Below are 24,857 nucleotides of genomic sequence, written 5' to 3'. Positions count from 1 at the left end.
GGGTGCCGTTTCCATCTCTGGGGGTGAGGATACCTGGACCCGGGGTATAGAGTATGTTTGGGGAGTGTGATTGTGTGTACATGTCCATTTACATGTCCGGGTTTATTCCTACGTTGGGTGAGTGCTGAGTGTTTGTATATGTGTGCATGAGGGTGGGAATGCATGTCTGTGTCTGTGTGTGCCTGTTTGTCTGTGTCTATATGTCAGGTCGGGTCTTAGACTCCACCTCTCTGGGAACTCCCAGGCCCTCCAAAGTGTGGAGGCCTATCTCCCCTCACCACACTCCCTGCCGGTGACTGATGCCCTCAGGGGTCGGTGCATTGTTGGTTCTTGGTGTCTGGGGCTGGGCGCTCAGGTCATGTGCCAGCTCACTCCCGGTGGCTACTTGGCGGGGCCTGGCGCCTGCTGCTTGGTCAGGCCTCTTCCGGGGCGCGGGGGGCCCTCGGGCCTCCGGGCACGCCGGTGCAGCCCCCTCTAGCTTCTGCCCGGTGGCTACTGGGTGACCCCTCGTCTGGGGATCCTCAGCCCTTCCCATGAAGGTGGCACGGATGCCCCTCCGGTGGTCCTCCTTGGGCTCTTGCACTCTGGGGCCTCTGGATGTCTGGGGCCTGGATCTCCTCCATGCCTGCTTCATGCCCTGGGGGACAGGGCTATGGCTCTCTACATCCTCTAGCAGACCATTACATGGGGAAACCATTTGAATACAAGCGCGCCGATCCACACAGGTGTGCACATGGGTGTTCACTGTTCGTAGACTTAAATCACACCTTTCTTGGTTGCTACTTCAAAGCACATTGTGCGCTGTCTGTGCTGCACAACAACATTCAATATTTAGTATTTACTGCTTTTTACACTTAGCTAGATTAATGTGATGGTGTTGTGTATAGTATGTTGCTTTGTTTTGTTTTTTTTGCTTGTTTTCTATTCTTTTTCTCTCAACAGGTGATCCCGGAGATATTTTTTCTTCCCCCCTTTTCTCACTGTCCCTCTCCCCTTCTGTTTTTCTTTTCCTTCCTCTTTCTTTCTCCCTTTCCTATCCCTCACTCATGTCTGTCCCGTCTGTAACAACTGAAAATAAAATAAATAATAAAAACAAAGGTCGATCAAATGGACCAATACGGCAATGCCATGATGATCCATTTGGCAAAATAAATCCATTGGGTATCCTTGTTGGCCTTCAGACAACAATTCTGACGGCTAAAGAACCAAAAAATAAATAAATAAAAAAAGGACTATTGGTGTTTATTTTCTGAGCCAGAATAAGTGGTATTGACATAATTGCCACTAATGCCTGACTCTGTCAGGAACACCCAGGACATACTAGAGGGACTATGTTTCTCGGCTGGCCTGGAAATGCCTTGGGATTCCGCTGGAGGAGTAGGGCCAAGTGACTGGAGAGAGATTAGTCTGGGCCTCTCTACTTAGTACCGGATTGGGTCGCAGGGGGGAGCAGCCTAAGCTTAAGATAATGGACCAGGAATGGAGGATAAATGGACGCTTTACATATTACTTAATGTTAATTGTGTGGAGATAAAAAAATATATATATATAAAAAAATATGGTAGTAACACAAGCTAAACTGTTAAAAATTGAATTGAAGTTCCTTAATAGGGCTGGGTTCTAGATTTCTAGAGTCGATTCAATTCCGATTCACAAGGTCCCAAATCGATTCGATTCAGAGAACTTTTGTCTCAGATAGTCATAAATACTATCACCTGATCACGTATCAGTACATTTCCATATTTTTATATCTAGAAAAGAAAGCTGACACTTGTGAGACTTTATCAAAAGTGTAAGCATCACAGCAGATGCCTTTGTATCAAAGTAACTGAGGATAAAACACAGAAAAACATGAAGCCGATTTTCTGGCCTGGGATTTTATAGCAGATGACCTTAAAAATATTCTGCAGTAGATCAAAAATGAAAGAAAATAATTAATCAACATCTGAACATTACCTGATGCTGCTAAAGTGAAGCAGAGCAAAGTTACAAAGGTTTTATTAGAGACATTTTGCAATTTTGCATAATTTTAAAAAGTTTAAATTTGTTCAGCAGCCTATTGAAAGGCAGAAAGGCTTTTTCTTCGTAAGTGTGTCAGGGGTCGCGGAGTGGAGGCGAGGAAGAAGGAACCCAAACGCAGGACTCGCAGGTAGGTGAAGCTGGGTGATTTATTGTCGATGGAGTGAACACACAGAACAGAGGTAGGAAATGGCTGGCTGGACGACTGACTGAATGAATGAAGGACGGACTGAATGGCTGACCGAACACAGGCGGAAACAACAACATAACATCAATGACATGACCAAGAACGAGTAGAAACAGAAGACTTAAATACACAGACTGATGAGGATGATAATGAGAGACCGGTGAGTACACAGCTGAACATAATCTGGCTAATGGCACGAGACGAGCTGACACAGATACAAACAGGAAGTGAAACAGGCAGTGGCAAAATAAACTGAACATGAACAAAACTGAAAGCACTGGGTCGATGACCCAGGAACCCTGACAAAGTGAAAGGGAAAAAAATAAGCGACAGCACTGTAAATGCAGAAAACAGATTTTTAGATGGGAAACGGTTCTTGAAGTACACTGAGAGAGAGTGAGAGAGAGACAGCGAGCTCTGCGTGAAGTGTGATTTTACTGTGGTGGAAAACCACCATGGTTGGAAACCACCACCATGGTGGAAAACCAAAACCAAGCGAGTAAGAGGGTAGTAACCAAGTAAGAGGGAAGAGTAGAGTAGAGTAACCAAGTAAGAGGGAATTCATGACGATGTTTACGTGAAGCGGAATTTTCAGTGTAGTTTGGATCTTCTTTTGCTGTTGGTTCAGTCAATATTGTTTGGAGAAAGATAAAACCTGCAGCTTCAGAATCTAACACAAAAAACACAAAGTGCCGTCGGCTGAGAAAGGCCACATCTCACTGATTCTGATCCGTCGGCGGGTCCGCGCTTTGTGTTTACATCTTTGTGCAGAATGCGTGTGCCTGCTCTCATGTACTTTCTCCAAACTAAAATGGGTTTTATTTGATAAATCTATAATCAAAACCCACCCCTATTCCTTACCCCTTTATCATTTATCCATAATGTTAAGCAGGACACCTGTGAATATTTTGTTGATTTAGCTGTAAAAGTGTCATAAAATCAACTGTGAGAGTGTGTGCTTTTATCCCTTTTTTCAGGATTACTTCTACTTTCCACATGTGGTAGTTTTTTTTCTCTACAGTATACTATAAGAGTGTAATCGGGGATTAATAACAGAAAAGGGCAAAAAACAAACTTGAAATTTTACAGTTTTTTTTAACTGAAAAAGGCACTCATAATGTACATGAATAAAAGATTTAGAATAGGCAATTTGAATTATTAATTGTAAAACAGAACGAAAACAATTTTGTGACCTTTGGCCCTGTGGTTTGCTTTTGGGCATCTCTTTTCTTCTAAATAAGTCCAGCCGTGTTGGGCCCCTGGTAGAGCTCTGGTTGGAAGAGACAGGTTGGAAAAACCTGTCATCGGCGACGGGTTGGGGGCTAAAGGGTTAAAATAAATAGGAACTGGCCAGAATTTGCATAAACTATCATAGCAGAACAAAAATAAGAAATCTATCCGTTATCAAAGTCAGAACCAAATGCTTCATTAGAATAAAAAAATGTAACTTTCTGGAAGGTAAACATGTGGTATAAAAGTAACATCTCAGAAAAAAAAAATCATAGCAACAGAAAGACATGGTAGCAGATGTGATGGTCTCTGGCGTGCTTTGCTGCCTCAGGACCAGTAAGACTTGCTGTGTTAAATGAAACCAATTGTGCTGTATACAAAAAAAATCATGAAGGAGAATGTCTTTCAGAAAACATATCAAAGAATGTTTTCTGACTACTGTATAAAGAACAGTGGCAAGCAGAATGGGGAGGAAAAAAAAAACTTACTACAGCAGACATGAGACTGGAGTCCTCCAGTTTTCCATTAAGAGCCTCAACATCGTCTTGGGTTTTAAGAGGTAAAACAACCCCTTCAGGGACCTCCGTAACTGAACCATTTTTCTGCTTCAGCAAGGCATTTAACATCTTGCTATGAACCAGTTGAGTCTCCTTCACTTCCTCTAAAATGGCAAGTACTTTCGAGAACATGGCTTCACAAGTGGGGCTGGCGGCACTCCGGGCAGCGTGGCTGGCGGCACTCCGGGCAGCGGGGCTGGCGGCACTTCGGGCAGCGGGGCTGGCGGCACTCTGGGCAGCGGGGCTGGAGACACTCCGGGCAGCGGGGCTGGCGACTACACTATTGTTTTTTCCAGAGGGTCGCTTAAGGAGTTGTTCTGGAGGTGTGGGTGGAAGTTCTTCATCTGAATCAGAAGGCTCACTTGATTCAGTGTGGCTGCTCAGTTGATTCTTCATCAGTTTAACACTTGGCCTAGAAAGGTTAAGCACAGAACATTTATGACACTGTTTCAGAAGAAAATAAACTTCATCTTGTTTGTATGCTAGTACCACTTACTTTCTTTTTCTTATGCCATTCTCATTGTCCGTCAAATCTGATGAATACTCTGCTTGATGCAACTTTGCCCTGGCATTTGCATAAGTTGCTATAACATAAATTGTACAGAATACAACATGTAAGATAAAATGTAAAGAAGAAATAAATCTGCAAAAACAATGACAATGAAAAAACTGTTTCCAGTAGAATAGAACAGAATAATCCTTTAATTGTCCCACAAGGGGAAATTTGGTTGTAACAGCAGCCAGAAAGACACATATACAAACAAACAGTACACAGGACACAGAACAGAAACATACAATAATACAGGGCCTTACATTTTCAAAAGCCTCCAAGTAAAATAAAATGTTCATGTATAAACTTTTAAAGAAAAGGAAATACAGATGTAGTGTACAAATAAAGTCAAACTTACCTGCATTTCCCATGACACGGACATTGCAGAGTATCCAGTTGCTGGTTGGTGGTGTTCCTTCCTTTACAGCCTTTGTCACATTCACTAATGAGGCAGGAGGCCACCAGCATAATTTTCTCTCTGCGTCATGGAACCACTCTGATGGAATGATGTCTACCTTCTTGCAGCCATCAGAGTCAACTTCATCCACAAACTCGACCACACTGAATGAAGACATCCTGTAAACGCCATTAAGTTACATGCTGTGTAGCTGAGGCAAAGCTACAAATGCATTACGAAAAGGTAACAAAATAATTGGTTTTGTAAATTTAGTTACAGGAGCACTAGCAAGATGACAGTTTTGACAACAAATGTACACCCAGAGATGTTGAATCAATAGGGTAGTTAAAATACGCTGTTCCAGTCTCAAACAGTTCATACAAAACATGTATTTCTCCGATGAACAGCACAATGTTCTGCACAACTGCAACTTTGCCTTCAAGATCAAAACAATTTGTTCCATTGGAGGTGGAGATTATTTGATTTCCATGTCTGTACATCTTGTACTGAAAAGAATGATGGACCAAAAATTCAGTCATCATAGGTCCAGATGTATGTGGTTGTGTGAGTACACCCTCTGGCATTTTGCAAGACCTGTGAGCATACAATTGCTTTTCACAAACTCGTCTGACAATTTGCTGTACAGGATCCTGTGGTCTTCTCACCATCTTTTTTAACTGTCCCAAATAATTCTCAAATGGAAAACATGAAACCAAATCCAGAGGGCCATACTTTTTAGCATCATCTGCTAGGTGCAAAAGACTGTGTGTATTGTTAACTAAGAATTTAGTCCCATAAATCTTAGCAAAGTTGGCAACAAAGCATCTTAATAAATTTTTTGCATAATAACAGTACTCTTTACACAAAGGAGACAAAAGTATCCTCATAGCAGATGACAAAACCAGGAAGTTCTTGTACTGTGGATTGCACAGTTTCTGGAAAAGCACAACTGGTCCAGTATACAACAAAAATTGTCTTAATTCCGTAGCTTTCCATTGTCTGTACTCCATTAGGGACTGTGGCTTTCTGGAAAACGTGCATGGCAGACTTTGCCTACACTGTTTTAAGTGATCAGAAATGGCAGACAGAGTAGAAGAAGGAACCCGACACTGCAATGGTCCCTTAATCCACAGGGCAAGTAATTTACGTACAATACCCAAGCAAATTAAATGCATATAGTCTAAGGGAAAGGCTGAAACCATGCCAATGCCTAGCTCTTGAAGAGGTGATTTGGAGTTGTGGTGATCTTCATCTAACATTTCTTCAAACTGAGAATCTGATCTGAGACTTGAATCCATATCTGGAAAAATAACTTTCCCATCAACATAAACACCATACTGTGTACAGCGCTCACAAGAACTGTAGCCACCATGACCTTTGATGCATTTTAAATAAGCTCTAGCTGGGGTGTCACAGATAAAAGCATCTGGAAGGGGTACACTGAAGTGTTTTCCATTAAAAACAATACCAGTTTTTGTGACCTTTTTTACATCTTCTATAAAATCATGCATGTAGTCGTTCATCGACTCAGGTTTGCAGGGACCAGCATATATACCTATCATGAAAACATTTGCTTGTGGCAGTTCAACTATCTTACCTAAAATAGGCCACAGTTGCATATAAGAGCTCTTAAAGAGAGGCAAACCATCAACATTAACACGAATGGTTAATGTATCAGTTTTCAGTTCATGTTGATTTATCATTTTCAGTTCTGACAATACTGCACTTTCAAGACCAAAATGGTAGTAACTTCCCCTGCCAATCTGTTTCACTTCACAGTCTTTTAATGTACTGAGCAAAGTTCTGGGATCCTTTGGCAAATCTAGACCAAGCTCCAAAAGTATGGTTAAGAGCTCTGACAACACAGAATGAGACACATTTCGGTTTGCTGCCCATTCAGCAAGTTTCCTCTTAGCATCAGAGTTTGACTCCCCATCAGGAAAGTCACAGTTTTGTTCGTCATCCGCTTCACTATCCATGTAAAAGTCATTACTATTAAAATCCAGAGGTAAATCTTCATCCAAGCTGTTACTCGAATATTCCTCTACATTGTCCTCTGCCTTGTTGATAGTCTCATCTTTATTTTCTATATCTTCAATATTTTCCACTGCTTCATCCACAGTCGAATGTTTGTTCGCCACATCTTCAGTGTATTGCAAAGCCTGGTCCACAGCCTTCTCTGCAAGTTCCACAGCATCTAAAGCAAGGCTCTGTAAATGCTGCTGAACTCTAACTTTAATTCTCCTTCTCCTCGTCCGTGATTTGTCAAGAAGGTAATCCATTTCACTAAAATACACAGAAGATTGTGTGCAGAATAGAAGTGTGAGCCATTTTCACACATACGGCAATCCAAAAAATTGCAGAAGATATTCTGAAGAGGAATACAGTGGCTTGCAAAAGTATTCGCCCCCCTTGAACTTTACCACATTTTGTCACATTACAGCCACAAGCAGGAATCAATTTTATTGGAATTCCACGTGAAAGACCAACACAAAGTGGTGTACACGTGAGAAGTGGAACGGAAATCATACATGATTCCAAACATTTTTTACAAATAGATAACTGCAAAGTGGGGTGTGTGTAATTATTCAGCCCCCTTTGGTCTGAGTGCAGTCAGTTGCCCATAGACATTGCCTGATGAGTGCTAATGACTAAATAGAGTGCACCTGTGATCTAATGTCAGTACAGCTGCTCTGTGACGGCCTCAGAGGTTGTCTAAGAGAATATTGGGAGCAACAACACCATGAAGTTCAAAGAACACACCAGACAGCAACATCCCACGGAGCACTGTTCAAGCCATCATTCAGAAATGGAAGGAGTATGGCACAACTGTAAACCTACCAAGACAAGGCCGTCCACCTAAACTCACAGGCCGAACAAGGAGGGCGCTGCAGAGAAAGAGAGAAATGCAGCCAAGAGGCCCATGGTGACTCTGGATGAGCTGCAGAGATCTATAGCTCAGGTGGGGGAATCTGTCCATAGGACAACTATTAGTCGTGCACTGCACAAAGTTGGCCTTTATGGAAGAGTGGCAAGAAGAAAGCCATTGTTAAAAGAAAATCATAAGAAGTCCCATTTGCAGTTTGCCACAAGCCATGTGGGGGACACAACAAACATGTGGAAGAAGATGCTCTGGTCAGATGAGACCAAAAATTGAACTTTTGGGCCAAAATGCAAAACGCTATGTGTGGCAGAAAAATAACACTGCACACACTCTGAACACACCATCCCCACTATTGGTCTTTCACGTGGGATTCCAATAAAATTGATTCATGTTTGTGGCTGTAATGTGACAAAATGTGGAAAAGTTCAAGGGGGCCGAATACTTTTGCAAGCCACTGTATGTGTAAACATTGTTTGTAAAAAACATTTCAGCCAGAGTGGAGATTTTCCATCAATCTACACTGTAAAATGTATAAATCAGCAAGTGATAAATTATCACTGTTGCTGGTATTTTCTCAAAGAGTTGTATGTGATAGAAATTGCTGTTTATAGTCCTCCTGTACATCTGCATGTTGCTTTCCAATTAAAATCTATAATTGTGGGGATTCATATTCATGTGATACTTATAACAACAGTTATCAAGTATACCAATTTAACTTTGCTGATGTGCTTGTAGGAAAATGGTTATTTCCATGTATTTCCCTATTCTGCCTTTAATTTTGACGAGTTCCTTCTAGCTGTTACAGTGCTATGGGCTCAAAATGTGGTCATAAATATGTTGTACTTGTAAATCAGTTTTGTACTTGTAAATCAGGATTTGTATGTGTAAAAACGATTTGTGTGTGTGCGTAAAAAAGATTTGTATGTGTAAAAAGAATTTGTGTGTGCGTAAAAAAGATTTGTGTGTGGGGAAGGCAGAGTTTTGGAAATTACAGTCTTCATTACAAAGCTTTCTTCGTTATGAATTAGCATACATGTTTTTATTGAACATTTGAAGAACTAGCAAAAAAAAAAAAACTCTTGTAGAGGACATAAAGTCAGAGATAGAAACGACAAGGAGCAGGTGCATCTAGTACAGGTAGAGCTGCTTCAAAAACCCACAGAGTTCAGCAGCCAGCGCAAGAAATTCTGGATCCTTAGCTTTTAGTTAGCAGTTAGCATTAGCAGCACATCCTGCGTCCGATGTGAAAGGACTTTTATGCTGCGCACTGTGACTCACAGCAATGGTCCCAGGTCAGCCCTGACTTTGTGTTAAACTAATCCTAAAGTAATAATGGTATTTCTAACCACTGATATACCACAACTTTATCCTTTCAACAGCTGCTGAAAGTTAGGGGACCTAGCTGCTATCAGATATTTATATAGAGATCCTCCAGCTTCAAACTGTATTACCCTTCAAGGACCTGAAGTTCAAAAAAGCTCCCCTCCGACAGCCAAACCCATCTGTTTTCTGATTGGATTGTTACATTTGTGATTGACATGACATTGAGCAATCAGATGAAAGGAAGAAAAATAGGGTCAAAATTCGTACTTGTAACGTGCAGGGGGTTTTTGGCCACACACAAATCTTTTTTACACACACACAAATTATTTTTACACATACAAATCCTGATTTACAAGTACAAAATATTTATGACCACATTTTGAGCCCATACAGTGCACCTAAAACAAAAAATCTGCAGTGATTTACATTTGCTGAATGATCAATTTTGTAAAATAACAGTCTATTTTTGTGTGCACAGCTTACAAAACTGTACTGTAAGGCATGCTCTGATTGCATGCTAAAATGTTGTTGCTTAAAAATAAAATCTGTAATACATGATAATTAAGAACATCAACAGAAACACTTATTAAAAAGTAGATACACAATTTCTATAGAATGGAAAACAACTCAGTTAATTTTTTTCCTATGAATACCAGCATCTTAAACAACTCCAACAACTATGACGAAAAACGCTTTCCTGCTCCCCTCACCATCAGCTGATTAACACTGAGCTGCTGCTGTCAACACCATCAAACTTATTTAATGTTTAATGTTATGTTATTTTTAAATCTTTACCAAAACTTAACGACTGTGGATGCTCACACCTGCTGTTAAAAAAACTGTTAGAGATTACAGGAGTAATTTCTCTCTTTTTTTTTTTTTAAATCGGCAAGCCTGCATTTTTATTGGTTACCATGTTTATTACCACTTTTATCAGTAAAAACCTTCCTATAAAGTATAGATTTCAATTCAATTCACCTTAATGTGCTGCACTACTTACAGTCCTGTGATGTCTGGTTACTGACAGCAGGTGTGAATGTTTGGAGTCCTAAACTCAGATAGAGATTAGAATAACAAGGGAATGTAAAATGTTTGATGCACCTGACAGCAGCAGCTCAGAGAGAACTCCAATTGTGAGGGGAAGAGCAAAACTGTCAGAGTTGTGGGACATGTGAAGAGAGCACTGTTGGCATTATGTTAGCACAAAACATTGAAATTTCAATACATGTCTAATTATGAAATTGGTTATTGACTCCTGCAGCTAAATAAACATTTATACCGATTACCAGAAGAAGAAAAAAAATAGTAATGCAGTCCTTTCACAGATGTTCCATTAACCATCACTTTTCAAAATAATCCGTGAAAGCTATTGAATATGGCTAATAAGTAATACAATTCAATTTCAATTCAATTCAATTTTATTTATATAGCGCCAAATCACAACAAATGTCGCCTCAAGGCGCTTCATAGATACAGAGAAAAACCCAACAATCATATGACCCCCTATGAGCAAGCACTTTGGCGACAGTGGGAAGGAAAAACTCCCTTTTAACAGGAAGAAACCTCCGGCAGAACCAGGCTCAGGGAGGGGCGGCCATCTGCTGCGACCGGTTGGGGTGAGAGAAGGAAGACAGGATAAAGACATGCTGTGGAAGAGAGACAGAGGTTAATAACAGATATGATTCAATACAGAGAGGTCTGTTAATACATAGTGTGTGAGAAAGGTGACTGGAAAGGAAAAACTCAATGCATCATGGGAATCCCCCGGCAGCCTACATCTATTGCAGCATAACTAAGGGAGGATTCAGGGTCACCTGGTCCAGCCCTAACTATATGCTTTAGCAAAAAGAAAAGTTTTAAGCCTAATCTTAAAAGTAGAGATAGTGTCTGTCTCCCGAATCCAAACTGGAAGCTGGTTCCACAGAAGAGGGGCCTGAAAACTGAAGGCTCTCCCTCCCATTCTACTTTTAAATACTCTAGGAACAACAAGTAGGCCTGCAGAGTGGGAGCGAAGTGCTCTAATAGGGTAATATGGTACTACAAGGTCATTAAGATAAGATGGGGCCTGATTATTTAAGACCTTGTATGTGAGGAGCAGGATTTTGAATTCAATTCTGGATTTAACAGGAAGCCAATGAAGGGAAGCCAAAACAGGAGAAATATGCTCTCTCTTTCTAGTCCCTGTCAGTACTCTTGCTGCAGCATTTTGGATTAACTGAAGGCTTTTCAGTGAGTTTTTGGACATCCTGATAATAATGAATTGCAGTAGTCCAGCCTGGAAGTAATAAATGCATGAACTAGTTTTTCAGCGTCACTCTGAGACAGGACATTTCTAATTTTAGAGATGTTGCGCAAATGGAAGAACGCAGTCTTACATATTTGTTTAATATGTGCGTTGAAGGACATATCCTGGTCAAAAATGACTCCAAGGTTCCTCACAGTGTTACTAGAGGCCAAGGTAATGCCATCCAGAGTAAGAATCTGGTTAGATACCATATTTCTAAGCTTTTCAGCACCGAGTACAATAACCTCAGTTTTATCTGAATTAAGAAGCAGAAAGTTAGTGGCCATCCAAGTCTTTATGTCTTTAAGACATTCCTGCAGTTTAACTAATTGGTGTGTGTTATCTGGCTTCATGGACAGATAGAGCTGGGTGTCATCTGCATAGCAGTGAAAATGTATGCTATGTCTTCTAATGATGCTGCCTAGGGGAAGCATGTATAATGTAAACAGAATTGGTCCTAGCACTGAACCCTGTGGAACTCCATAATTAACCTCAGTGTGTGAAGAGGACTCTCCATTTACATGCACAAATTGGAGTCTATTAGATAGATATGATACAAACCACTGCAGCACAGTACCTGTAATACCTACAGCATGTTCTAATCGCTCTAATAGGATATTATGGTCAACAGTATCAAATGCTGCACTAAGGTCTAGCAGGACAAGCACAGAGATGAGTCCACTGTCAGAGGCCATAAGAAGATCATTTGTAACCTTCACTAAAGCTGTTTCTGTGCTGTGATGAACTCTGAAACCTGACTGAAACTCTTCAAATAAACCATTCCTCTGCAGATGATCTGTTAGCTGTTTGACAACTACTCTTTCAAGGATTTTTGATATGAAAGGAAGGTTGGAGATTGGCCTATAATTAGCTAAGACTGCTGGGTCTAGAGATGGCTTTTTGAGTAAAGGTTTAACTGCAGCCACCTTGAAGGCCTGTGGTACATAGCCGATTATTAGAGATAGGTTGATCATATATAAGATCGAAGAATTAATCAATGGCAGGACTTCTTTGAGCAGTTTTGTAGGAATGGGGTCTAAAAGACACGTTGATGGTTTGGAGGAAGTAATTATTGAAGTTAACTCAGAAAGATCGATTGGAGAAAAAGAGTCTAACTTAACATCAATGGTACTAAGAGTAGCTGTAGATAATATTACATCTGTGGGATGATTATTGGTAATTTTTTCTCTAATGATAAAAATTTTATTTGTGAAGAAGTTCATGAAGTCATCACTAGTTAACGTTAAAGGGATGGTTTGCTCAAAAGAGCTCTGACTTTTTGTCAGCCTGGCTACAGTGCTGAAGAGAAACCTGGGGTTGTTCTTATTTTCTTCAATCAGTGATGAGTAGTAAGCTGTTCTGGCTTTGCGCAGGGCTTTCTTTTAAAGCAACAAACTATTTCTCCAGGCTAAATGATGATCCTCTAAATTTGTGACACGCCATTTCCTCTCCAGATTACGAGTCATCTGCTTTAGGGTACGTGTTTGAGAATTATACCACGGGGTCAGGTACTTCTGATTGGAGACCTTAGTTTTCACTGGAGCTACAGTATCCAGAGTCGTACGTAGTGAGGAGGTGAAATTATTAACAAGATAATCGACCTCTGTTGGGGTAGCGTTCAGATAGCTGCTCTGCTCTGTGTTGGTACAGGGCATTGACGATGATAACAGTGGCTGGATTATATTCTTAAACTTAGTTACAGCGCTTTCAGAAAGACATCTACTTTGATAAAGTCCACTCTCCACTGCTGCGTAATCAATTATTGTAAATGTAAATGTTATCAAGAAATGATCAGACAGGAGAGGGTTTTCAGGAAACACTGTTAAATCTTCCGTTTCTATGCCATATGTTAAAACAAGATCTAGAGTGTGATTAAAGTGGTGGGTGGGTTCTTTTACATTGTGAGAGAAACCAATTGAGTCTAACAACAGATTAAATGCCATGTTGATGCTGTCATTTTTAGCATCAACATGGATGTTAAAATCACCCACAATAATTATTTTATCTGAGCTCAGAACTAAATTAGATATAAAGTCTGAGAAATCAGACAGAAACTCTGTGTAAGGCCCAGGTGGACGATAGATTATAACAAGTAAGACTGGTTTTTGAGTTTCACAGCTGGGGTGGACAATGTTAAGCATCAGGCTTTCAAATGAATTAAAAGTCTGTCTTGGTCTTTCATTAATTAATAGACTGGTGTGAAAAATTGCTGCCACACCGCCCCCTCGACCTGTGCTTCGAGATTTCTGGTAGTTAGAATGACTCGGGGGTGTTGATTAATTTAAACTAACATAATCATCCTGCTGCAACCAGGTTTCTGTAAGGCAGAGTAAATCAATTTGTTGATCAATTATTAAGTCATGTACTAACAGAGACTTGGAGGAGAGAGACCTAATATTTAATAATCCACATTTCACTGTTTTACTCTTTGGTTCAGATGTGGATACTGTATTGTTCTTTCTTTGTAAATGTTTAAGTTGTTTGTTGCTGGTTTTTAGTTTGTTTTTTGTCTTTTTGGAAGCAGACATAGTCTCTATGGAGATGGGTTTTTGGGGGGGTAGCAGGAGGAGAGAAGCTGCAGAGAGGCGTGTAAGACTGCAACTCTGCTTCCTGGTCCCAACTCTGGATAGTCATATTTTGAGGGGTTTAATAAATTTGTCGATATTTCTAGAAATGAGAGCTGCTCCATCCAAAGTGGGATGGATGCCGTCTCTCCTAACAAGACCAGGTTTCCTCCAGAAGGTTTGCCAATTATCTATGAAGCCCACATCATTTCTGGGACACCACTCAGACAGCCAGCAATTTAAGGAGAACATGCAGCTAAACATGTCACTCCTGGTCTGATTGGGGAGGGGACCAGAGAAAACTACAGAGTCCGACATTGTTTTGGCAAAGTTGCACACCGATTCAATAGTGATTTTAGTGACCTCCGATTGGCGTAACCGGGTGTCATTACTGCCGACGTGAATTATGATTTTACTGAATTAATATGAAAATGACTTACATGTCAAAGATGGTGTTTGAGATCCCAAAGAATCTAAATGTCATAAGGAAATAAAAGAAAGTACATGAGAAAGAAAAAGTTGCAAACATTTCCATTTTTTCCAGGATAATTCAATATAAGAGATAATGCACAAAATGAACAGTGTAATTATAAGTTTGAAATGCACTGCAAGTGTTTATATGGTAAACTGATCAACTCCAACAGCAAACACTGGCAGTGCAAAAATGTACCTAACTAGCTGACAGGCTTTAAAGTCACAGGAAGATATATATAAATGGTGACATATCCCAGAACAAATCTGAACATAAAAATATTATTAATTGTCTATCTTCAGCAACTGTGTGCTGTACAAGCACTATAAAATTTTAACATGTTTCATTTGCTGTTGAATGACACAAAATCACTTAGGGGGGCACATATGACCTGCAGGCTGCACTTTGGACATCCTGCAGTAGACTGCTACATAGACTACTTAACTATGCATAGGGGGATATTCAGTGAAAGACTTAATTTATTAAATAGTTAATTAAGCCATCAACGGAAGTTAGATTTAATACTAGTGTTTTACACAGCATTCAGCTATAGTAACATGTTCTGTATATTCCTACATCACCATCTGATCTGAACAGCTGCACTTACTTATTAAATTAATAACTGCCTTGGCCAAACATTTTTCAGTAACCAATAACTAGATGGAACAGCACAGTATCTAAGGCTACGTCCACACATACACGGGTATTTTTGAAAACGCAGATTTTTCTGTGCGTTTTCACCTTTCGTCCACACGTAAACGGCATTTTCGGTTACTGAAAGCTGAGACTTTTTTGAAACACATGCCAGGGTGGAGATTTTCGAAAACTCAGTTTTTGCCTTTAGGTGTGGATGTAGGGAAACAGAGGAAACTCTGCATCAAAGGTCTGTGCCTTTTTTGACGTCACACCTTGCCCCAGGTTATTGCTTCGGTGAAATGAATTTCTACAATGGCGGACTTAGACAAAATACCATTACTGTTAATTTTACTCTATGCAGTGTTTCAATGCTTACATATACACAGTTACTGTCCCTCCACACATAGGACTCCATCTTTGTTTATTCTTTCCCACCGAGGCTTCATGACTTCTGATTGGCCAACATTTCCACACGTTAGGAATATATCGCCACCTGCTGTTTTGGCATGTTCCTAGCAGCGTTTTCCTTCGTTTTTGGCTTTTACACGTTTACACATTTTTTTAAACGAAAACAGAAAATGTCCGTTTTCAAAATTACTCATGTACGTGTGGACGTAGCCTAAGAGAGTGATCCAGGCTGTGTTTAAGCTGAAAAAGCTGTGTTTCTCTCCCCCCCCCCCCCCTTCTTTTTGCACACCATAAATGCATATCTGGTAACATTACCATAGCCGTGACCGGTAGGTTCACGTTCAGATCATGAAACATTTAAGCTGCAGGCATCTACTGCAGTAATTTAAACAATCATCTCATATTTTACACCCCTATAAAGTGAGCTTGCAACATTGCACATGTATGTCACGTGGTACTGTATGACTAACTGCCATTTTGTTTACTGAGTAGTGCATAATGGCTGCATTACCTGAGCGGGAATCCACTAAAGCACAGTACTAAAAAATAAAAAAATCATTACTTTTTGAATTAATTAAAAATACCTGGTTGCAGATGCACAAAGGGAGAAAAAAAACGCGGTGTACATTATATTATGTAAATTCACAAACTGTATAGATATTGGTGCTATGGAAACAGAATAAGATAAGATAAAATGTACTTTACTAAGTAGAATATAGGCAGTAGGAGTTTTGTGAGTAACTTTTAATTATGTTTGCCAAAGACAATGACAGTAAATTAACCCAGTTTCACCTGCTAGCTAAGGATGTTATATGCCTCTCACCCTTATACAGTTTAGGACAAGTATAGAAAGCAACTAAAATAACCATTGATGATAACTTATCAAACCTTCAGTATTTACCTTGGTGTTAGTTATAAATTCCTTTAAATAATCGATGTCCTCCACGTACTCCAGGCACCAGCGAGTGAAAAATCTGCTCACAACAGACCACACTAGTCCAAAGGCGGCGCAATCTGCTCCTCCCTTATTTAAAGCTAAAAAGATAAATTTTAGTTTTGCTTAGTTTTTTAAGTATAGGAATGGTTAATATGTTTGAAAAAATCATATGTAATTATTGTCAAATAACATAAAAGTATAATTGACAGAATATATCATAATGATAACAATAGCAACACCTCACTTAAAAGCTCTTCTAAATAAACAATAGAAAAGTTTTTGAAAAGTTATTTTGAGAAGTTTCAAGTGTCAATACACCATACACCATACAGTTGAGGCGTGACTGCTGGAAAGGCCGCATTCCCTTTGCATCAGTTCAAAGAAAATATAAATTATTTCTGGTTATATAATTTGGGGACTCAAGTTGAAGAGTAAGCTTTATACTGAGTATGGGCAAAACTTGGTTTGGCCATATGGTTTTGATGTGAGAAACCCAAGTGGGTCCCATATATACTAAACAATCCTGAGCCCACATAGAATATAAGCCCATATTAACTTAACATAACCCATATGGGGCCCACATAGACATGTTTTCAGGGTCTGACTTGCATTTGCCCATGTGTGGTCCACATAGTTTGACCAGGTGGGCCCCACCTGTGTCATCAGTGCTAAAAATATATATTGATTACCTCACTTTGCCCCATATGGGGCCCACATAGACATGTTTTTAGGTTCTGACTTGCATTTGCCCATGTGTAACCCATATTGTTTGACCAGGTGGGCCCCACCTGTGTCATCGATACTAAAACATATATTGATTACCTCACTTTGCCCCACCTGGGGCACACAACAACAGCCTATCCTTAAATGACTGTGTTAGCCCATGTCTATCCTAGGTGGAAAACCCAAGTGGGTCCTACGTGTGTTTCCCATTTTGGATCAAGTTAAGTGTTTCCCATGTTTGACCCAGCTAGGACCTACTAAAAGCGCCCACTTGGGATTCCCCATATGGGTTTAATGTGAAAAACCCAAGTAGGCCCCATACAAAAAGCCCAGTTTGAGCCCATGCCCACATGATACCCATCCAGCCCGCGCAAAAACCAGGTGGGGCCCATATATACATGTTGGCTGGGTGGATATGTGAAAGCATTTTTCTTCCCTTCACTAAGTGCTACAAAATAGTCGTCTGTGCCAACTGCCCGGTGGGAGATGGGAAAGACACAAAAAGGTTTTGGGCCAAAGGAAGGTAGCACCAAGGACCAGCTGCAGGCCAGTGTGCATCATTGGAAAGCACACACCTGTTAGTAACCATACCCCTGGTGATAGCCATCCTGATAACCGTGTTCGTATCCATGTTAATGGTAACCATAGCCACCATATTCGTCTTCAGGGCAGCGCATGTCAAGCGACTGCTGGATGGCCATCTCCTGTCTGCGGAGCTGCATAGAGTCTACCAGGTCATAGATAATGGCCATGGACCACATGGGTGAGGGGTACCAGGACTTAACATTGCTGTCCTTCCCCACCAGCAGCATGGAGAAGTATTCTGGGCTGATTTGGAAGTAGTTTCTCATGTCCTTCACGAGGGTAGCTGAGAGCCCTTCACGCTCCACGGTAGCACTCCCTGTATGGACCAGAGGATCAGGTTAGGAACAACGTATTAAAGAGTGAATTTCACAATAGATGTAGCACATCGACATTTTCCTCTTCCTCTAAACTTATCACACTGAACTCAGATACCAAAAAAGTAGAGACCTTAGCTTTCAGAAAATATATCTGTTCACTATTTTGTATTAAAAATTCTTACCATTGATAGGATAGAGCTCCAAGACTCCGCCCATATCTGGCGCCTCTGTGCCAACCAGCTTCAGAATGGCGATGTGCCTCAGGCCTGTGTAACCATGGCAACCATTTTTTGAAAAGACATCAGAATGAGGCAAACAATTTTTAGACAACAGCATGACTTCAAATGAGAACAGCAGTATGCTATCAAAGTTTACCTTGGACTATGACCCTGACTGACATGACCAGACAAAAGTGCAGTTTAAGAGCCTCGGCAAGCAGATTTACAGATGCTGGGAGGTCATACTTGTTTTCTGCAAACAGAACAAAATGTAAAGACACGTGCTGAGCAAGCTGCCAACACATCACTGTAATGCACGCCAGAAAAATTAACACTTTTTTAAATCTTTTTATCCAGATTGTGTGCATGTGTTTACTGTCAGGTAATCACTGGCACTGGCAGACATTTTCAGAAGTAGGATGCGGCTGGTTCCCAGTGTTACAAAGCCTAGCCCGAGAGCAAGAATGTAGGCTGATGAGCCGGAGCACAGCCTGGGGCACAAGGGCACATGGCTGCGACTGGAAATGGATCCAGCCAAACCTGCTGGAATACATACAAACATGCACACACACATGTTTATCAGACTTCCCCTTTACATTATGATTATTATACTGCCAAAGAATTTTTTAAAACTGTTGTGTGTGTCTCTGAAAAGATTTTAAAAAGACAACATTGACAGGATGTAAGTGTGAACTAAAACTTGCAGAAATAATGATCAAATACAAGACACTACAAACAACACTGCAGGTTAATTTGGTTAAAAGAATACCACTTTGATTATGCTGTGTGAGCCGTTTAGAGATATGTGATGGCTTTTCCTTTAATGGCTCATCTGTGAAACAGCTTATGAGGAGAAACAACTCAGTATAATGCAATACAAAGATGACCGTGTCATTGAGACTATATACCCCTTATCTTGTATATCAATATTCAGTAAGATGACCTTTATATTCCAAGAAATCTGTGTATCAGGCAAGCTTTCAGGTCAATTCTTTAAGTAATCCAAGAGTTTTATGTGGATGTTGGCTGTTTTTGTTTATTCTCTGTCAAACTATGACTCAATAAGCACTGTTGCAACAGGGCTCACAGGGATTTTCAGTCTGGTTATTGTGTCATTTGGCATACCATAACATTTTCTTCCAATTTCCCTTCCTTAAGAGTAATTTTTTGACAGCCATCCTCACACTGACACCATTTCTGATGTGGCTTCAGTAAGCAGTATACAGATCAACTGCAAGCCCAGATGCATCTCTCAGGTCCTGTGTCGGGTCTTTGCTGCATTTTTTTCACCCTGATTTTTCACACTTCAAAAGCTTCAGGAGCTTTCCACTAAGCGCAGCATCAGCACCACGGAAATACACGGATACATCCGTAGACTCGAGACAGAATTCACAATGCGTTTTTGGGACTTTCAGGTGTTTGGACCAATGTTTTATTTTCTGATCAAACCAGAACACTTTAATGAGCAGCTAGATTTGTCTCGCATTATCTGGCTGAGTTAATGCCAGTTATTTTTTCACCTGCATTTTCACCTGCTGGACATCACTACCTGACAAGTTTAACTGTCTTCAGAACATTGCAGAGGCCTTATTGACAGTATTTGGCTCTACATATCTGTGTGAGCATGTGTATCTCTGTATTAACAAACATGCCATATTGGCCCAGTTTATTTTTCTTATCATTGTTGTGAGGAGACCATAAATAGCATTTGTATTTTCTGTTGTACAGTTCATTTGCTGTTATGGAGTTGTTGTTATGGATAAAAAGTGTCTTTTTTTGTTTCAAAATAGCTGATAATTATTCACTGATAGCTGCCAACATCTGAGAATAAATATAATAAATATAATTCTATAAAGTTGCTCTATATAGTGTGTAACTGTTAACATAGAGCATTATTAAATTTTTTGCTAATGCAATTGACTTCTGAGGAAATTTTAGACGGCACTCGTCATCAGAAAGGTTGCCTACCCCTGGCCTAGAGGAACTGACTCTTCATAAATGAATCGAGTAGGGATCGCTATCCCAGGATGGTCAGTCATACTATGCAAGATTCTCTCAAGCACAGCGCATCAACAGGACTGAACTGCCAGCCATGCAGGAGGAAGATGCAGCAGATCCTCTCTGATCACAGCCACCCCAGCCACAGACCGGCAGGTGGTTCAGGAACATTCAGGGATAGTTTCTACCCACAAGATATCAGACTTTTGAACTGCAGACATTCGGCACACACCATTACACACTCACTACAACTACTGGACTCTACAAAGTGTCACTATAAACCAATTTAAATCCTTACTGCACAAGTTTTTGCACAACTGTAAATGAGAAACTGTAAATTCCAAACAAGTTCTCTTAATATTAATACTTTAGTATTTTGTTATTTATTATTTATTATTATTATTAATAAATAAATTTTCTTCTTTAATATAACTGCTCACTTCTATATGTTCATGTAAAGCTGTGGCTACAATGTTTATCTGTACATGACAATAAAACATGAAACTTTACAACTTTACTGAAATTTTACAGTAGTAAGTTTGATAAAATATATTATTTACCGTAGTGAGAGGCTTTGCTGGGTGAAAACCGTTTACGTCTGCTATATTTAACCTGAAATAAAAAGGATCATTAAGCAGATTTGTTTATCAAAAGTAAAGGAAAGAATGTTTCACAATGAGGTGTACAATCATACGAGGTAAACAATACTCATATTTACACGCTTGGTTGAAGAATGTATTTGCTTGAGCTCATGATTCCTTTCAATTTCACATTCTAGCAACTGCTTCAGCACCTGTAGCTCAGTGAACAGTATCTGACAGTGTTTGCAACCAGGAGCAGGTGTCCTCGGGAGAGGACGTCCCCTCCTTTGCTTTGCTGCATAGTAAGGTGCACTGCTTGGTATTAACACATCACTGTTGAATGACAAGTAACCTTGCTGGTGGAGATAGAAGGAGGCTGCAAAATTGGGATGGTGTGGTCACTGAGAGTGTCACTGGCAGAGAGAGGAGGCTGTAGGTTTGGTCTGGTAGAGTCACCAGGAGCCTCGCTGTCAGAGGAAGGAGCAGGCCGATGGTTTAATGTAGTATCAAATAAATGCAGTGTTTAGAAAAAATGTGTAGGGACAGTAAATATAAATTTATCTTTCAGAATTTATTAAGACACTTACTGCTGATGAGAAAATTGGCTCAAAAGAGTCAGCTCAGTTTTATTTACAACCTGCTCTGTGACTCTTAGGTGCTGAACAATATCAGCATATACATGTCCACATATGGGACACTTGTGTCCATTTCTGACATAGTGATGCCTTTGAGTCTTTGAGGCGACAGCAATCTGTTGCTGTTCCTCTGTACTCTGCGGCAACTCACTGCTCACGAACGCCCCCTGTACACAAAAAGAAGACGCATACAACTACTAAAAAAAGTTTTATTTTTTGTCTTACTCTTACTTAATATTTCCAAATGCCAATGAAAATAAATTATCTGCAGTACTGTTAGTAATTCTGACTACTTTTTATTTGACCTTTATATTTCTTTGAATATATATACTGTCTTTGAATTCATCTTGTGTACGTTTCCCACTACTACTCGTCCTCATGACCTCACTAAAAATGGACTGGAGCTAACTCACCTCTTCCTTAAACTCATCTTTTCTGAATTGTCTTTAAATTTATCTGGTGGTTTCCCATCATCTATTCCATCCTCTTCAAATGAGCTGAGTTCTTCTTCTGGCTCCTCCCTTTAGGGGTCACTACAGTGGATCATCTGCCTCCATCTTAAACTATCCATAGCCGCCTCCTCGTTCATACCAACCCTATCTATATCCTCCATCACTACATCCACGAACTCCCTCTAAGGGCTTTGCTCTTTCCCTCCTGCCTGGCAGCTCCATATGGAACAATATATTCACTATGCCTCTTCTACATATGTCCAAATCATGTCAGCTTTGCCTCTCTAACTTTGTCTCCAAACCGCTCAACATGAGCTGTCTCGCTGATGCACTCATTTCTAATCTTCTCCATTCTGGTCACTCCCAAACAAAATCTTAGCATCTTGAGCCCTGCCATCCCCTGCCTGGCCTTTTGCACTGCTTGTTGCTTTGGATGCTTGACTCCAGGTATTTAATCTCATGTACCTTCAATACCTTTACTCCTTGCATATTTCATATGCATGGAACGCCAGGACTGCCATAATGAATTAATTAAATACACCATTAAATAATTAATTAAATGTGGCAATAACTCATTAAAATTGGAAATAATTAATTAAATATTATTAAATATTTACTACACATGTAATTAATTAATTATTGACACATTTAATTAATTATTGACACATTTAATTAATAAATAACAAATGTAATTAATTATTGACAGTTTTAATTAATTATTTAATGATTTATTTATTTAATTCATTTTGGCACTTTTGTCCCCTTCATCTCTCTCCTTGAAATAATTTTATCTGTCAGCCTCACCCATCAAACTAAGTGGGCGGGGTTAACGCTGCAGCTTCTCTAACATTTGATTGGTTGCCGTGCAAAGTAAGTCAAGACAGGTCGATCCTAGATAATCGATTGCTTGTGTAGACTTGGGGCAGCCAGGTATCCCAGAATGCATTTCAAATCACAGGCAGGTGGTGGTGTAGTTTTAAAATAGCCCGTTTTTCTGTCACCAACTACACTTTTAATAGTGTTTTAGCTGCGAATGTTGCGCCGTAATCCTCACGTGTCTGGTCAGGTTGTCAACATAGAACATGCAAAAGTGCTCAGATGTTTTCAGAGATGTCACTAGCTCTGCTAACAGTCAGCTGACAGAGTGCACCGAGCTCACAGCCCCAGTGTTCCAGCTTAACTGTTTTTTTAGGTTTTTTTTTAGTTTGTTTGTTAGTTTTTTGTAAGTTTTTTTTTTTTTTTGGGAGGGGTGGGGGTTACGTTAACCGGTTTGTTTACATATTCCACTCTCCGTGTTCCACATGTTGCATTCGCAGATTCTCATTTTCACCGAACGATCGTCTCTTTCCGCCTGGTCTTGTGTCTCTGTGCTTCTGTAACATAAAGAACGAGCTGACATTTTTCTCACGACACCAGCGATCAGCTCAACAGGCCCTCAGTTTACCTGCATGCATCCTCCTCCTCACCTGTCAGCGGTTGTTTAACACCTGCTGCTAATTCAAGAAACACGCCCACGTTACCTGGTGATAGTCACAGTTTAACTGGGCAGCCGGTGCTCGATATAACGCAATGTCAGCGCATTTCTCTGCACAAGATAAGTAAATATAGTTTTTTTTCCCGAGCGCAGAGCTCCTGGAGCTTGTTTCCCAACAGAGCACTTTATAGGCAAACCTACTTTATCAGCGGCTGATGTCCAATCACCGGCACACAGCTTTGAAAGCTGGACTTAATTTTTTTTTTTATCTGGGGTGTTTTGGATTTAACAGTGAATTTTGAGATTAAACTGACTTTTAAAATGTTTTATACAAAGAGGAAAGAGAAGGCGCATTTCCACTGAGAGGAGCAGAGTTTGCAACAGCAAACAATCATCTTGCAATCATCAAGACTGCAACCTGGACAGAAATATTATATCATCTGTTTTTTAATAGTTATTCAACTGTATTCTAAGCACCAGCAATCTGTTAGAATTTTTAGAGTTTACTTAACTAAAAATAAATGAGGTTAACATATAATTTGTGTGATTTTTTTTCTTTTCTTTTCATTTTGTTTTTTGCTTTTTCAGTCACGTTATGTTTAACTGTCAAAGGCTTGTTACAAACTATGAAACACATCGTGCAGACTTCTGGATGTTAGAAGTAAACTAATACTGCTCATGAATGAGACTAAAGGCAGGAAGGTGTCCTTTAAAACTAAACACGTTAATAGGACCTCCCTATTTATATCATAGTTTATGATATAGCATGTGTATTTCAGTAATAGCCTACTTATTTCAATGTAGTGGTGAAGAGTCACACAGCTCACGTGGGCGTTATCTGTGATACTCCTTAACTATAATTTATCCAAGTTAACTTCAGTTAACCATTCAGACAGTTCTTTTGCAATGAAAAACATAAACACCCGTGCTCCCGGTAGGTTTCCGCTGTGCCAGCTGTTTACATTATAGCTGCTTATGCAGTAACCATGGTAACCACGGACTCTGAGCGGCTGGATCGACGGAGGTCAGACAACAATTTTACATGTATGATCTTAAAACAGGACACAGCCATTATCCGTCCTGGCCTCATATCAAATGTGAACGCAGACTGAGTCTATGTTTGACGTTTGCTTTATATCTAATCTTCCTCTCAAACATTTAAACAGCAGCGAGTCTGCAGCTGAGGGAACACAAACTCAAATTGTCGGTACAGGTTTGCTCGTTTCTTGCATTCATTTGGTAATTTATTAAATGTATAACTGTTATTCTAATCTGCTGCTGAGTTTCTTACGCTGATGAAAATGCAGAAAACACAGATCACGAACACCTGTTCAACCAATAACTTTCATTCCACTTTGATCTGCGACAAACTGACGGTTCATCTCTGTTACAGTGCTGCGTTAGACTGCTATATTTTTTTGTTCTT

At 40.0% G+C, this 24,857-nt stretch overlaps 2 protein-coding genes, 1 long non-coding RNA gene and 1 pseudogene across 5 annotated transcripts in view; all 4 read right to left on the bottom strand.

Annotated features, from left to right (window-relative positions):
* LOC146490431 (uncharacterized) overlaps positions 1–24,857 on the bottom strand; it is a 112,800-nt gene that overhangs the window by 76,824 nt on the left and 11,119 nt on the right. The window lies entirely within an intron of this gene.
* LOC146490434 (uncharacterized) lies at positions 3,217–5,118 on the bottom strand. Its single transcript, XM_085153221.1, has 3 exons — positions 4,902–5,118; positions 4,490–4,577; positions 3,217–4,405 (listed from the first exon to the last, which is right to left on the bottom strand). The coding sequence occupies exons 1-3, from the start codon at positions 5,116–5,118 to the stop codon at positions 3,823–3,825; spliced, it is 888 nt and encodes a 295-aa protein (XP_085009347.1). The 3' UTR covers positions 3,217–3,822.
* Positions 5,137–14,551, bottom strand: LOC146490433 (uncharacterized; annotated as a pseudogene). Its single transcript, XR_014872750.1, has 2 exons — positions 14,436–14,551; positions 5,137–7,226 (listed from the first exon to the last, which is right to left on the bottom strand). The product of XR_014872750.1 is annotated as an uncharacterized LOC146490433 (transcript).
* Positions 16,768–21,774, bottom strand: LOC146490432 (coiled-coil domain-containing protein 80-like). Its single transcript, XM_085153223.1, has 7 exons — positions 21,458–21,774; positions 21,223–21,337; positions 20,850–20,901; positions 18,682–18,834; positions 18,449–18,544; positions 18,256–18,339; positions 16,768–18,072 (listed from the first exon to the last, which is right to left on the bottom strand). Exons 4-7 carry the CDS (start codon positions 18,695–18,697, stop codon positions 17,804–17,806), a joined length of 465 nt encoding a protein of 154 aa, XP_085009349.1. The 5' UTR covers positions 18,698–18,834; positions 20,850–20,901; positions 21,223–21,337; positions 21,458–21,774; the 3' UTR covers positions 16,768–17,803.

The sequence above is a fragment of the Neolamprologus multifasciatus genome, unplaced genomic scaffold (assembly GCF_963576455.1).
Source record: "Neolamprologus multifasciatus unplaced genomic scaffold, fNeoMul1.2 chr13_unloc_1, whole genome shotgun sequence".
NCBI lineage: Eukaryota > Metazoa > Chordata > Actinopteri > Cichliformes > Cichlidae > Neolamprologus > Neolamprologus multifasciatus.
Note: the sequence above shows the minus strand (reverse complement) of the source record. Positions and strands in the feature narration are given on the sequence as shown.

What these genes read in the sequence shown, in the direction of transcription:
- LOC146490432 (XM_085153223.1), bottom strand. An exon ending in AGTCAGGGTCATAGTCCAAG is followed by an intron (nt 18,340 to 18,448) that starts GTAAACTTTGAT and finishes ATGGTTACACAG; the next exon opens with GCCTGAGGCACATCGCCATT. An exon ending in GGAGCTCTATCCTATCAATG is followed by an intron (nt 18,073 to 18,255) that starts GTAAGAATTTTT and finishes TGGTCCATACAG; the next exon opens with GGAGTGCTACCGTGGAGCGT.
- LOC146490434 (XM_085153221.1), bottom strand. Translation starts at nt 5,118, where the DNA reads ATGTCTTCATTCAGTGTGGTCGAGTTTGTGGATGAAGTTGACTCTGAT. An exon ending in CCGTGTCATGGGAAATGCAG is followed by an intron (nt 4,578 to 4,901) that starts GTAAGTTTGACT and finishes TTTATGTTATAG; the next exon opens with CAACTTATGCAAATGCCAGG. An exon ending in AATGGCATAAGAAAAAGAAA is followed by an intron (nt 4,406 to 4,489) that starts GTAAGTGGTACT and finishes TAACCTTTCTAG; the next exon opens with GCCAAGTGTTAAACTGATGA.